Source organism: Mustela putorius, unplaced genomic scaffold (assembly GCF_011764305.1).
Source record: "Mustela putorius furo isolate JIRA1106 unplaced genomic scaffold, ASM1176430v1.1 tig00000487_pilon_pilon_pilon, whole genome shotgun sequence".
In the NCBI taxonomy this organism is placed as follows: Eukaryota; Metazoa; Chordata; class Mammalia; order Carnivora; family Mustelidae; genus Mustela; species Mustela putorius.
In genome coordinates this window covers 1,296,968-1,312,865 of record NW_025421399.1, presented here as the reverse complement: position 1 = coordinate 1,312,865, position 15,898 = coordinate 1,296,968, and the positions used below count along the sequence as shown (strand labels likewise).

At 42.3% G+C, this 15,898-nt stretch overlaps 1 protein-coding gene across 6 annotated transcripts in view; it reads right to left on the bottom strand.

Annotated features, from left to right (window-relative positions):
• The window catches only part of ATP6V0A1 (ATPase H+ transporting V0 subunit a1), a 65,773-nt gene extending 51,891 nt beyond the window's left edge, over window positions 1-13,882 (bottom strand). For 5 of the 6 annotated variants that reach the window (XM_013045937.2, XM_004772684.3, XM_004772685.3 and 2 more), the window contains exons 1-2: window positions 11,354-11,482; window positions 8,977-9,140 (exon numbers count right to left, since the gene is read on the bottom strand). In XM_013045937.2, coding sequence (XP_012901391.1) covers window positions 8,977-9,093 — 117 coding nt within the window. In that variant the 5' untranslated portion in view covers window positions 9,094-9,140; window positions 11,354-11,482. Of the gene's footprint in view, window positions 1-8,976; window positions 9,141-11,353; window positions 11,483-13,591 lie in introns of those variants that run through there. The other variant, XM_013045938.2, reaches the window with a different exon arrangement.
• Between the last annotated feature and the right edge of the window lie 2,016 nt (window positions 13,883-15,898).

Genomic DNA, 15,898 nt, shown 5'->3' with positions numbered 1-15,898 from the left:
ATGTCCATTGATAGATTAATGGATACAGATGTGGTATATGTGTGGATACATATATATATACACACATAATATATGTACATATATACACAGAGCTGTGGTATCTGTGTGTACACACACACACACACACACACACACACACAATGGAATATTACACAGCCATCGAAAAATGAAATCTTGCCATCTGCAATGACATGGAATTAGAGGGTATTATGCTAAGCAAAATAAGTCAGTCAAAGAAAGACAATTATCCTATGATCTCACTGCTATGTGGAATTTAAGAAACAAAACAAACCACAAGAGACTTTTTTCTTTTATTTTAAAATTTTTTATTTTTTATAAACATATAATGTATTTTTTCCCCAGGGGTACAGGTCTGTGAATCGCCAGGTTTACACACTTCACAGCACTCACTATAGCACATACCCTCCCCAATGTCCATAACCCCACCCCCCTTCTCCCAACCTCCCTCCCCCCAGCAACCCTCAGTTTGTTTTGTGAGATTAAGAGTCACTTATGGTTTGAAGAGACTCTTAATCATAGGAAATAAAATGGGTGTTGCTGAAGGATGGTAGGTGGGTGGATGGGGTAACTGGATGATGTATATTAGGGAAGGCACGTGATTTAATGAATACTGGCTATTATCTAAGGCTGATGAATCACAGACCTGTACCTCTGAAACCAATAATATGTTAATTTTTAAAAAGCAAGCAAGAAAAAAATTAAAATCAAAATTAAAATATCAGGACTTAGAGGTGCCTGGCTGACTCAGCGGATAGAATGTGTGACTCCTTGGACGGGACTGGAAGAGATTATGCTGAGTGAAATAAGTCAAGCAGAGAGAGTCAATTATCATATGGTTTCACTTATTTGTGGAGCATAACAAATATCATGGAGGACAAGGGGTGTTAGAGAGGAGAAGGGAGTTGGGGTAAATTGGAAGGGGAGGTGAATCATGAGAGACTATGGACTCTGAAAAACAATCTGAGGGGTTTGAAGTGGCCAGGGGGGGGGTTACCAGGTGGTGAATATTATAGAGGGCACGAATTGCATGGAGCACTGGGTGTGGTAAAAAAATAATGAATACTGTTTTTCTGAAAATAAATAAATTATTTTTTTTAAAAATCTGAAGTGGAAAAAAAAAAAAGAATGTGTGACTCCTGATCTCAGGGTTCATGAGTTCAAGCTCTCCGCTGGGTGTAGAGCTTACTTTAAAAAAATAATATAATAAAGAAATAAGAACATCAGGCCTGGAAGGTTTAAAAAGAGTTTCCACTAATCTTTCAAAAACTAGATTAAGCCCAAATCTTTGAAAAATTATTACAAAGAGGAAAAATGAAGGAACACTCCTCAACTAGTAAATAGGACTGGCCAGTATAAACTTGATACCAGATAAGAACAGTTTGAGAAAGGACAATACAAGCCATATCACTTATCGATACAGTAAATCCTTACTCACGGTTTTAGTTACCTGCAGTCATCTTAGTCTGTGCAAGTGATTCTCCTTCTGACATACACTCAGAAAGTCAACAGTAGCCCTACACTTCGTCACCACGCCTAAATCATTCACCTCACCGAGTCTCCTCACCTAAGTATTTTATGCTCACATCCTCACAAAAAGGGTGAGTACAGTACAATAAGATATTTTGAGAGGGACCAAATGCACATAACTTTCACTACAGTATATGCTATAATTGTTCTATTTTATTATTATTGTGTTGGTATCTTACTGTGCCTAATTTATAAACTAAACTTTACCATAGGTATATATGTAGAGCAAGAAACAATATATGTACAGGGTTTAATACTCTCTCTGGTTTCAGGCACCCACGGTGAGACCTGGAATGTGTCCCCATGGATAAGGAGGGGGATTACTGTAGAAGAAAAAAAAATCCTCATACAACATCAGGAAACTGACCCTCCAAATTCTTTTGAAATACACTTCATGACCAACTTGAGTTTACCCAAGTTTGCAAGGATGATTTTACATCAAAAACAAAAAATCAGCATGCCTGGGTGGCTCAGTTGGTTAAGCGACAGCCTTTGGCTCAGGTCATGATCCTGGGGTCCCAGGATCAAGTCCCGCATCTGAGTTCCTGCTCAGCAGGGAGTCTGCTTCTCCCACTGACCTCTCTCCTCTCATGCGCGCTCTCTCTCTCAAATAAATACATAAAATCTTTAAAAACAAAACAAATCAAAACAAAAAATCTATACAAATGGCCAATAAGCATATGAAAAGATACTCCATATAATTAGCCATGAGGGAAATGCAAACCAAAACCACTATGAGATACAACTTCATAGCCACTAGGATGGCTATAATAAAATCTTTAATTTTTTTTTCAGATTTAATTTATTTACTTGAGAGAGAGAAAAGTGAACAAGTGTGAGGTGGGGGGTCGGTACCAGAGGGAGAGGAAGAGGGAGAAGCAGACTCCCAACTGAGCAGGGACCCTGACAAAGGGCTCAATCCCAGGACCCAGAGATCATGACCTGAGCCAAAGGCAGACGCTTAACTGACTGAACCACCCAGGCACCCCTCTGATAAAATTTTTCAAATAGAAAATAACAAGTGTTGGTGAGGATGGGAAGAAGTTGGAACCCCCGTACACTGCTGGAGGGAATGTAAAGGGCTGTGGCTGTTGTCAAAAGCAGTTCGGAGGTTCCTCAAAAAGTTAAACACAGAATTACCATATAACCCAATAATTCCACCTGTAGGTATACAACCAAAAGAAATAAGAACTCAAACAAATATTGGTACACAAATGCTTGCAGCAGCATTACCGACAAGACTTAAAAACTGGAAACAACCCAAATAAGTTCATCAACTGATGGATGAATAAACACAAGTATTACACATACAATGGAATATCATACAGCCATAAGAAGGAACGAAGTCCTAATACAAGCTACAAGGTCGATGAACCTGGGCAATACCACGCTAAGTGAAAGAATCAAGACACAGAAGGCAACATATCCTATGATTCCAATTATGTCCAGAATAGGGAAAGCCCTAGAGACAGAGATAGATTAAGTAGTTGGCCAGGGTATGAGAAGGGACTGCAAATGGGTACAGGGCTTCTTTTGAGGGTAATGAAATGTTCTGGAATTAGACAGTAGTGACAGTTGCACAGCCCCGTGAATACACTAAAAACCAATGAATTGTACACTGTGAAATGGTGACTTTTTTTGGCTTATCTCAATTATAACAAACATAGGCAGTAGAATCAGACAGTAGAGGGGTACAGATGTGTGTACCCTGGATAGCTATTTTCATCTATGTCATAGGTTCCTAGTGTGGAAAATGCAAATGGTGGGTTCCACTCTTCAAAAGTAGGTTCTATTTCTCCAGTGCTATGAGGAATGCCCACAGTAATAATGTAAAATGCTCAACATGCATCGATCAAAAAATGCAAACTATCCTTGTGATTTTAAGTGTTAGACAGTAAGGGACTGAACAGTAGAGAAGAAGTATGTCCAAAAGAAGAGTGGATGAGGGGACCGATGAGTCACAGAAGATTTTGAACGGGCTGAGTGAGAAAAATGTCTTATTCAATTGTCTGTCTAAAACCCAGAGTGGTATCTTCTGCAGAGAAGATAGGTAACAACTCTATAGCTCTCTCTTATATCAAAACCCTGAATTCATTTTAATATGTTGCACATTTTCACAGGAAAAATAGATACAAAAAACAAAGTACAGATACAAGCTGCAACATGGATGAACCTTGAAAACACGCCAGATGGAAGAAGCCAGTCACAAAAGACTACACAGTATATGATTCCATTGACATGAAATGTTCAGATAAGCAAATCCATAGAAACAGAAAGTAGATTAGCGGCTTTCAGGGGATGGAAGGGGGAGGGGGTATAGGGACGAAATGGGCAGTGACTATTAATGGGTTCAGGGTTTCTTGTCAGGGTAATAAAAATTTTTAAACTGTGGTGATGGGGGTTGTATAACTGTGAATATACTAAAAAATAATTGAATTATACACTTCAAATCAACAAATTATACGGTATGTGAATTATAGCTCAGTAATTCTGTTAAAAAAAGACCATAGGATGGGGCGCCTGGGTGGCTCAGTGGGTTAAGCCGCTGCCTTCGGCTCAGGTCATGATCTCAGGGTCCTGGGATCGAGTCCCACATCGGGCTCTCTGCTCAGCAGGGAGCCTGCTTCCCTCTCTCTCTCTCTCTGCCTGCCTCTCCATCTACTTGTGATTTCTCCCTGTCAAATAATAAATAAATAAAATCTTTAAAAAAAAAAAAAAAGACCATAGGAAATAATCTGGATATGTAATTTACCAAATTAATAGATTAAAGGAAAAAACATGGGCGACTGGGTACCTCAAGTCAGTTGGGCGTCAGCCTTTGGCTTAGGTCATGATTCCAGGGTCCTGGGATTGAGTCCCACATTGGGCTCCCTGCTCAGTGGAGAGCCTGCTTCTCCCTCTTCCTCTGCCTACCTCTCTGCCTACTTGTGCACTCTCTTTATCAAATAAATAATATCCTTTAAAAAAAAGTGCCATGTGACAGATACATAGCCCTATTTCCTTATTAACAAAAATCCCAATTTTGTTAAAAGCAGTTACTGGTCAGTTGAAAAAAACCACTTTCCCCAGACTCCCTTGCAGCTAGACTACGTCATAATTCTGGTCAACAAAAATTAGGAAAGTCTCCTGAGGATTTCTGAGGGTTTTTTTTTTCTCTTAATATAAGTACTTGTTTTTTCCTGCACTTCCTTCTTCTTGCCCAGAATATGGATGATTTAACACTTAGAACTGTGGTGGTCATCTACAAGGACAAAAGAAATGCTCAAAGATGGCAAAAAAGAGATACAGAAGGGGGCGCCTGGGTGGCTGGGTGGGTTAAAGCCTCTGCCTTCGGCTTGGGTAATGATCCCAGGGTCCTGGGATTGAGCCCCGCATTGGGCTCTCCACTCAGCAGGGAGCATGGTTCCTCCTCTCTCTCTCTGCCTGCCTCTCTGCCTACTTGTGATCTGTCTGTCAAATAAAATAAAAAATAAAATCTTGGAAAAAAAAAGAGATACAGACGGCACCGGGGGGCCTCAGTCGGTTAAGCTTCTGCCTTCAGCTCAGGTCATGATCTCAGGGTCCTGGGATCAAGTCCTACATCGGAGTGGGGGGGAGGGGTCCCTGTTCAGCAGGGAGTCTGCTTCTCCTTCTCCCTCTGTGTTCTCTCTCGTTCTCATTCTGTCTCTCAAATAAATAGAATTTTTTTAAAAAATGGTGGTTTGCATTTCCCACCCGGCTTAAAAAGAAAGAGAGAGAGAGAAAATGATCTTAGGACACTGATGATAGTGTGAAGCTGGGCTTCCCGTTACATGAGAAAAGTACACCCCTCTCACTTGGGTTTTCAGTTACATAGAGCTGAACACAATCCTAACCAGTATAAGTTTGCTGTTACTCTTCTTCAACATGTTAGTAAAGTCTTAATGTATATGGCAACATAAGCGCAAAGAATACGGATTTAAAAGGAAGAAACAGGGGCGCCTGGGTGGCTCAGTGGGTTAAGGCCTCTGCCTTCGGCTCGGGTCATGATCCCAGGGTCCTGCGATGGAGCCCCGCATCAGGCTCTCTGCACGGCAGGGAGTCTGCTTCCTCCTCTCTCTCTGCCTGCCTCTCTGCCTACTTTTGATCAGCCATGCCCGTCTTAGTTAGAATCCCCGCAGCAGCAGCAAGTCCGTTACTCTACGCAGTAACACCAGAACATCATTTGCCTCTTTCATCCTCACTCTCTCACAAGTGTTCAGTGAAGTTTTCCAGAGGCTCATGGTACACGTCACAGCCAGATGACTGCCGAAGCAGACACGAGAATCCAGCTGTCTTCTATTAATTCAGACATTAAAGAGATTTTCAAAAGCGTAAAAGCAATGCCATTTTTCTATTTTTTTTCTGTTTTGGAAAATACTTATTTTTCACAAAAATGTTATTTATGATAACACATAGCAGGTTTATTATTATGATTTTTTAATAAATATGTTAAGCATATCTCATACAATAATTATTGATAGCTATAACTCACATAAAAGCTCTTTGGGGTCCTCAATCATGTTTTCAGGGTGTAAAGAGGCCCTTAGACCAAACAGTTTGAGAACCACTGCCCTGGAGAAGCAATCACAAATGTATACCAGGAGACACACAAGAATCTTCCTGCAACACTAAGAGCAAAGAACTGTCCATCAGAAGGAAAAAATGATAGACTGTGTATAAAATAACTAGATAGTCATTTAAAGAAATGAACTAGGGTGCCTAGCGTCTGCCTTCCGCTCAGGTCATGATCCTGGGGTCCTAGGTTCGAGTCCCACCTCAGGTTCCATGTTCTGGGAGAAGCCTGCTTCTCCTGCTTCCTCTGCCTCTCTCTCTCTCTCTCTCTCATAAATAAATAAAATCTTTTTAAAAATTAAAAATAAATGAACTAGCACTACCTGTATCACATGGCCAAATCTCACAAATAATGAATTTTAAAAGCACAGGGCTGAAAGATATATACAATATACCAAGCATATAGTTTTAAAACATCTAAAATCATACTAAAATATATGATTATTTAGTGATACACATATACACAGAAAAAGTAAAAAATAAAAACACATGGGAATGATAAAAGCAAAAACTGGGGCACATGGCTGGCTTAGCGGGTAGAGCACGCTACTCTTGGTCTCAGGGTGATGAGTTCAAGTCCCATACTGGGCACAGAGCTTACTTTAAAAAAAAAAAAAAAAAGGAAAAATCTTCACAGAGGTTACCTCTGCAGAGGTGGGGAAAGAAATAGCATGAGGGAAAGATACACAGGAGCCTTCAATTATATGTGGAGGCTTTCAAGTATATACATCAATTACATATGTACTTGAAACACAGGTATTCATTATATTATTCCCTATAATTTTTTGTATGATTGTAATACATCATAAGCAAAGATTAAGAATGCTGAATGGATACAAAGGTGTTATGAAGGGGAAGACACCATCGGACCAAATGAAGGATTGCATATTAAAGGTGACTTCGGTTTGACTTAGGTCTCAACTCTAGAAAACTGGAAGAATACTGCTGCAATAGCTCAAATTTAGCAAGTCAGGATGAAGAAACAGTTTGGGAAAAGGTAAGGTGGTGGGATTTAGACATGCTACCAGGAGCAGCAAAGATATAAAGAGAGTTGTCAATTTATTTTTTTTAAAGATTTTTAATTTTTATTTATTTGACAGAGATCACAAGCAGGCAAAGAGAGAGAGAGGAGGAAGCAGGCTCCCCGCTGGGCAGACAGCCCGATGTGGGGCTCGATCCCATGACTCCAGGATCATGACCCAAGCCAAAGGCATAGGCTTTAACCCACTGAGCCTCCTAGGCGCCCTGAGAGTTGTAAATTTAAAGGTAGTGTTTGGGAGCTGTCAGGGCCAAAGATACAGATTTGGGACTCACTGAATAAAGGTGGAAGATTTGAGAATGGATGAGATGATCAAAAAGGGTAATAAAGGAAAATGAGCATATAAAGAAGCTTATGAGAGAGAGCAGAGGATAAAGCTTGGGGAACAGACACAGAGGCCCGTGGTGGAGAAGATAAAAGAGAGGCTAGGGGAAGATGGCAGTGAGTCTTCAGAAAGGTCAGTGAAGGAATCAGAGTCAGACAGGAGAACATTCGAAGAAAGAAGGTTTAGGGACGCCTGGGTGGCTCAGTTGCTTAAGCAGCTGCCTTCGGCTCAGGTCATGATCCCAGTGTTCTGGGATGGAGTCCCACATCAGGCTCCTTGCTCAGCAGGGAGCCTGTTTCTCCCTCTGCCTCTGCCTGCCACTTTGTCTGCCTGTGCTCACGCTCTCTCTCTCTGACAAATAATAAAATCTTTAAAAAAAAAAAAAAAAAGAAAGAAGGTATAAAAAGGTTCAAAGAGAATGACGAATGTGCTAGCTCACTGGATTATATTCGTATAATTTCAGTGCGCCAATTTCAGGAAGCCAATATTGATTGATCCCAACACTTTCTAACCACTCTTCTTTCACCCATTCATTCCAATAAAAGCTGACTGAGTACCTTGTATGTAGACACTAATGATACAATAATTCTCTCTGTCTTTACGGTCCTATGATCACAGTAGAAGAGAAAAACTGATCAATTACTAACACTGATGAATGTAAAATCACAACTATAATGAATGCTATCAAAGGGAGTACATGGAGCTTTGAGACCGCGTAATTAGGGAACTGTTAACTCCTTCCTCCCTTCAGCAGTGTATACTGTGCCTTCCGGAACAGAATGTAAGCCCAAGAGGACATACTTTTTTTTTTTAAGATTTTATTTATTTATTTAACAGACAGAGATCACAAGTAGGAAGAGAGGCAGGCAAAGAGGGGGAAGCAGGGTCCCTGTGATGCAGGGCTTGATCCCAGGACCCTAGGATCATGACCTGAGCCAAAGGCAGAGGCTTAACCCACTGAGGCACCCAGGCGCCCCAAGGGCATACTTTTTTATACTCTTATACTGTTCATTTTCTTTTGATATCTTCTCCAACTGCTCAGCATAATGCTTCAAAATAATGGGTATTTAGTATATCCTTACTTACACATCTGTAATGGGATGCATCAGATTTTGTTAAAAAAAAAAAAAAGTCCTATTGTATAAAAGAGCTGTAATTTTTTTTTTTAAATAACTTGCTATGGTGTTAAAGAGGCCAAAAGAAAAGTATAAGCCTTGAAAAGGTTAGTTGGTGTCCTCTACCTGCACCTCAACCAATTACCTTGAGACTGCTTAGAATGATTCTCAAAGAGGGAGCTAGTAAAATCATGGAACGACTGGCACAAAATATTCTCACCTCTAGAGAGACAATTTGATATGTACATTCTACCAACAGTAACCCAGTTCTATGTTATTTTTGCAAATAAAAAGCATAATATTCATTATAAGACAATTGGCTCTGACAACAAAAACAGAGTTGAGCGGTATTCAAGAGGCACCGCACGGCTACTTACATCACGAAACTGAACCTTTCCTAGTTCTCCTAATTCACTGACGCAACAATAAGCAGCTTCTGACTGTAGAAAAAGCTGGGCCAGCGTCATCTCCTCGCTCCGGAAGAGCTCCCCCATGGTGGCGGAAAGCACCAGTCAACGGAGTACCTGAATTTCTCTCCAACCTTAAGCAAAAGAGAAAACTGCATTACTAAAAGGAGCAAACACCACAATAGTAAGGCTCTTTTGTTTTGCATTTCATATCTTCCACCCCATGCAGACAGATCTTTAACATCCTGCTTCAAAGGATGGAAAGGAGAAATTGCAAAAGGCTGTTACTAAATCCTCTCCCACAGAATACCTAACAAAAGGCTACTTCCTTCAGTCAACATTAGGATCAAATGACAAAATTTAGGGGCATCCCAATACGTAAGAGTGTATCCAGGTTAAAAACAGGAACTGGGATTCCCAAACAGCTCTTTAAATACCCTGGGCGGGGTATTATGAGGCAGTGATGTTCATGCTGCCCCACCTTTTTTTGGCTTGTGTCAGGGAACACATGGAACAGACCTAGATTATTCTCTCATAAAGGATGTCTCCGTTGAGACTAGTTTTCTACCCTCTACTGCCCATTTCTTTTTTTTTTTTAAAGATTTTATTTATTTATTTGACAGAGAGATCACAAGTAGGGAGAGAGGCAGGGAGAGAGAGAGGGGGAAGCAGGCCCCCTCTGAGCTGAGAGCTTGATGCTGGGCTGGATCCCAGGACCCCAAGATCATGACCTGAGCTGAAGGTAGAGGCTTAACCCACTGAGCCACCCAGGAGCCCCTCTACTGCCCATTTCTGACTGCTGGAGTCCCAGCATTACCCTAGAGCTGTAGGTACCTTAAAGGGTTTAATCTTCCAACTCCTTAGGAAACACCACTTTCTCCCTAAGGAATCTAAACACATCAGCATTATCTGAAGAAGAAAAAAAAAAAAGGTCGGGGGGGGGGGCGGGGGGACACCTGGCTAGTTCAGCCAGTACAGCATGTGACTCTTGATCTCAGGGTCAGGAGATTATGAAGCCCCATGTTGGGTGTGGAGTTTACTTCAAAAAAAAAAAAAAAAAAGAGCTGCCTTGCATATTAAGCTAAATTTCGAGTCCAGCATGACAGGAATATGTTGATAATGACAAAGCAGTTTTATCAAACCACAGAGAATAACCTGCCACTTCCATAGCTTTCAATTTCTTATCCCCACCTTCAAGATTAATTACATTCCTCCATCTGTTAAAGCTTCTCCTGCATGAGCCAATAAAGGTTTCCTTTTAGGGCTGTCTTATCCTTGCCTAGTATGAAAGACAATGGCGCTATCAGTGGTCCTGAAACTGCAATTATTTATTCTCAATCAGCTATTGTAAGGCAGACTGTGCTCCATCTAAACTCAGCAAACCCTACAATATTTTTAGTATCATGAGGGCATCCATAAGGATAGGTGAAACTGGCATCAAAGGAAGAGTTACTGTTCTGCAAGGCTGGAAGACATTTTGAAAAATCTGAATGACAAAACCTTTGTGCATTTGTTCAAGACAGCAACACGAAACACTCCGATATAAGCAAAGATTTCTCAAGAGATTATGTAGCATGTCTTTAAAACTGTCTATACCTGAATCACCCAAAACAGCTGTTATCAACCCTCCCACATCCTCCCCCAAACAAGAATAGAGTCCACAACCTCTAAAGCTGGTAAAATTATGCCTGATCAGCATAGTTCAGGGGCTGCCAATAATGACAGCCTCCAGAGTTGCCTCCCTCCTTCTGTTCTTTAATGATTACAAGTCTCGCTAGAACATCTCTATCCCACTGGAGCCAAACAGAAAACTAAACGATTCGGGGATGTCTTGTCACAAAACAAAATATGAATAAACAGCAATTCTGCACAAGATGAGTATAAATAAAGTGCCCGGCGCCCAGCCTCACTATTGTCATCCAGCCCTCGCCTCCTACGAGGTATTCAAATTCACCTGCTTCATTTCCTGTCTACCCAGTGAGAAAGCAGGAATTCTCTGAGCCCAGGCACACCTACCTCCCCAAGTGGCCATTAAAAGGCAGGGAGGGATCATCAAATTGGGAGCCCCTTTAAAAAGCCCCCCAAATTCTTCTGCCTCCCCAATAACCTTCAGTTCCTCCGCCTACGTCTTAAACGGGGGAAGGGTCGAGGGCCTCCAAGGAGGAGTGAACCTCCGATTCCTATGCCCCGGGGTGGGGGTGCCCGAAGAGGGGTGAACCCCCACTTCCTCTCAAAGACCTAAGATCTCTGCTAATTCCTTTGACAAGCGAGGAGACTAATTAGAATTTCCCATGCCCTTCCGAGGCCTCTCTAGACCGCGCCGTGCCTACATCCCCCCCCCGCTCACCTTCAGCCCCGGGCCGGGCCGCAGCCAAAGCAGCCGCCCCAGACAGAGCCCACAGCCTCAGCGGCTTGGGACATCAGCGCTCGACGTGCGTGCGTCCGCAAAGCCCGGCCCCCGCGCAGCCGCCGGCTCCGCCCCCACGATGACTTCATTTTAGTCAGCCAATGGGGGGAGGCCTGGGTCGGCAGCCGCACTGCAGAGTCGCGGGGGCGCAGGCAAGACCCTGAGTGCTGACGCCATCTTGTTCCCGGGGCTGTTACTCCCGCCCCGCGGGGCGGCGTGGCTGTGGGGGCTGCTGGTGCGGGTGCTCGAGGACCTCCACTCATATTCCCTTCAGAATCTTTTCTCCCTGCCACTTACCCTCGAGGCTGGGCTATCTGCTTGCCGATTAATTCACAACTTCCTTGAGGAAAGTCACATCAAGGAAGGGGAGACATGGAATGGCCTGAAAGCTGGAAGAGAGCTTATTAAAAGCGCTTACAGTCCAGTCTTCTCTACATTACACACGCACGCGTTTTCCTTATTTTACAGAGAACATTTAAGCCTTCGAGTGAGCAAGGCCTTTCTAAGATCGAAGTAGAACCTTGAACAGGGGCTCTTTCACTTAAGTATGGAAAAGCCCTTTTTAGGAAGGTGCTTGGCTAAGTCCCTTTAGCAAGCGTTCAGGGTCTGTTTTTCTCCAGTTAGTGGGGAAATCCCCCTAAGACCCTATGTAGTGACAGTACATTTTTATCTTGTTCGGTGGATTCCTGCAGGCCCGTTTGACCACGTAAGGGTTTTCTATTCCTCAAAAGTTTTTAAAGAGTAACTTTTTAAACGGCAAAAGTGGAGCATCTGGGTGGCTAAGTTGGCTAAGCGTTTGCTTTCAGAGAAGGTCATGATCCCAGGGTCCCGGGAGGGAGCCCCATGTTGGGCTCCCTGCTCCCCAGACAGCCTGTTTCTCCCTCTGCCTCCCACCCCTGCTTGTTCTCTCTCTCAAATAAATAAAATCTTAAAAACAAATCAAACCGCAAAAGTGACGCTAATGTGGGAAACAAAGGCAAAAGAAAAACTAAATTTCCTTACTAGCTACAACCCACTGACAAGTCCCTGAGACTTGCTTTAGGAACTCAGCTGCCTCGACTTTTGTTTGCTTGTTGTAGCTCCTTGCTTGTTTTAGCTCCCTCAATGTTAATACCTTGTTAAGGGCAAAAGGTAATCTCAGCTGGACCCCCAGGATCCTGTAAGTCTACTTTAACATATAAAAGTTCCTTTGGAAAATTCTTTGCTCTCTACCCCCAGAGATACATGTTGGCAATCATCCGCCAAGCATATGACCCACCAGTATACATCTGAAGGGTCTCATGACTATGGTTTTTTAGACAGTAATAAACGACTTTTTCCTAATCCCCTCAAAGGTCCTTTCAAATTCCTTAAAGACTTAACCCTATCCCTAACCCCTTCCCAACTTGGAAGTAAATAATGGGCCACTTCTCAGGACCCCAAAGCAGCTCTTTGGGTCCACAGATCCTGTCCCCATGCTTTAATAAAATCACCATTTTGCACCAAAGACATCTCAAGAATTCTTCCTGGGACATCAGCTCCAAACCCTAACATTTCCCACATCAGTGTTACCTACTATTTATAAAAACATCCTTCTCAAATACTGGTATCAACTCCATAAGGAGGAGTATGGATCCCAAATCATTTGTAGGTAACCAGAGCTGTGTCAGGAAAAACTTGGAAAACCGGTTTTTCAGGCTCGGTGGATGGTGGAACCCTATTGAGATTCAAGTGTAATGAGGGAGATACTTCAGATAAAAACTTGATGCCGATAATTTTGTCCACCCAGCAAAAACATTATCAATCCTGCTTTACCAGCCTAAACAAAATAATGAAGGATAAAAATGGACATTTTATTTAAATTTTCTATCTCCTGTTGTGAGTGAAGATATAACTTGACTCCATTACGATTTAGTTGAGAAGTAGCACCTCGAAGAAGCCTAAACCCTCCCCTTCCCTGTGATCTTAAATGTCCCCTAGCTGTCTCAACTTTTCCTGGCAGGAGAGATAGAGACCCACACTTGAAAGCCTGCCAAGTTTCAGAAAACTATTACACAATGACTACCATTTCCTTCCTCTGAGATTTAAAAACAAAACAATACACCCCCCCCCCCACCTTTCTTTTAAACCTCAGAGTCAACTTGCTAACCACAAATTTTTGGTACTCCAGTTTTAAGACAACCTTTCATCTGGACTCACCTCAATCCCCTTGAACTCTGTTTTTTCATGGTTTCCTTGAAAGTATATCCTCTCAAGAGTTCATTTTCTGGCTCCTTTTATCTCCTGCCATCAATCTTTCTCCAGTGTTCAGTGTTCTCATTCCCTCCATGCTCTCTTCCTTAGCAGTCCTGCTTCTTGTCGGGTGTAAATGTCTATGTGTGGGACTCACACCGATTTTTCCATCCACCTCCCTTCTCCAAGTCTTCCAGATGGAATTTCAAACAGCCTGAATAATGCCATTCAGGCAACAAATGCTTGCTGAGGGCCTAACATGTGGCAAACATGGTACTAACTGCTGGGGATAGGAAAAATGAAATAGACCCACTTCCTATTTTACAGTTCAGTGAGAAAGTTTCAATAATTATGAGAGACAGAGATGAGTGTAATGACTCATACTTACTATGTGACAGGCACTTTTCTAAGTGCTTTATAAATATAAATTCATTTAATTTTCATAACAATACTAGAAGGAAGATACTAGTATTATTCCCATATAATACATGATATGGTGTGGGGCACCTCACTGGCTCAGTCAGTAGAGCACGCGAGTCTTGATCTCAGGGTCATGAGTTTAAGCCCCACGTTGGGTGTAGAGATCACTTAAACAAGTATTTCTTTAAAAATAAAGCAAAATCTTTTTTTTTTTTTAAGATTTTCTTTTTATTTATTTGATAGAGAGGGAACACAAGCTGGGGGAGCCCCATGTGGGGCTCGATCACAGGACCCCGATCATGACCTGAGCCAAAGGCAGAGGCCTAACAACTGAGCCACCCAGGCGCCCTAAGAAAAATCTTTTTTTAAAAAAATAGATGATGTGGTGAAACTGAGGCTCAATAATTTGCCCAAAGTTGCTCAGCGAGTAAAGGGTAGAGCAGGATTCAAACCCAGGCAGAATGGCCCATTTCCTGTGCTAAGTACTGCACTGTTGTACAGATTTCTAGTGTTCCTCTGTTGTACCGTCTACAGAGTGCTGTCTCTGAGTCCAATCTGAGTTTAATATCTATAACCTTCAGACTCTCTAAGCCCCTGTTCCCTCCTCCGTAAAGTGGGGTTAATAATGATACTTTCCTCATATGGTTAGTGGGAGGAATAAAAGGAACTTTAGTACATGTTTGGCACTCAGTCTGTATTAAAAACCTGCTAACTAGGGGTGCCTGGGTGGCTCAGTGGGAGCCTGCTTCCCCCCTGCTGCCCCGCACCCACTCTCTCTCTGCCTGCCTCTCTGCCTACTTGTGATCTCTGTCAAATAAATAAATAAAATATTTTTTAAAAATTGCTAATTATCATCATTATCATGACTGTTGCTGTTGATACACAAAATACTGTATAATGGACCAGAGAATCTCAGAAAAGTTTACATTGAGGAGGTGATATGAGAGCAGGGTTGTTTTTTTTTTTAAGGATTTTATTTATTTGAGAGGGAGAGAGGGAGATGAAGAAGACTCCCTGCTGAGCAGGGAGCCCAACTCGAGGCTCTATCCCAAGACCCCAAGACCATGACATATCCCAGGACCCCAAGACCGTGACCACTGGAGCCTCTGGCACAGGCTTGACCAAATGAGCCACTCAGGTGCCTGAAAGCAGAGTTTTTAAGGATTATGCTCTCACTGAATAAAAACTCGCCCTTCCCCTCAGATCATTAATCCTGTTAATGGCATTATTGTTTTCCTAGTTACCCAAGTTCTAAGCTTAAGCTTGGAACTTAAGCTAATTCCATTCTTTCTCCCTCCACATTTAATCAGTTGCCATGTCATGTTAATCATGTTAGTTATGTGTCCTGCATTTCTTGCCTCTACCCACTTATCCTTTTTATCTTCATTGCTAATAACCTATACAGGTCTGTTAGCCTCTCTCAGATACTAAAGCAGGAACCAATGGGAAGCAGCATCGGGTAGAGTGTAGTAGACCACAGGCTTTAGTACCGTCCTGAACTAGGCTTGAATCTCAGATCCTCCATTCATTCCAATATCAAATGTAAGAGAAATCTCAGCTCTAACAATTACAAGGTGTGTGAACTTGAGCAAGCTGGTTCACCTTCTTGATCTTCATTTTCCTCATTGAGACTCTCATGGGTTTATCCTATCTCCTTTAGAAAACACAGTACTGGGGTCCCTCGTGGTGCAATTGGTTGAGCTTCTGACTCTTGGTTTTGGCTCAGGCCCTGACCTCAGGGGCGTGAGACTGAGCCCTGTCTTGGGCTCTGAGCTTAGTGAGGAGTCAGCTAAAGTTTCTCTCTCCCTCTTCCCCTGTACCTCCCTATGCTCTCTCTTTCTAAAATAAATAAAT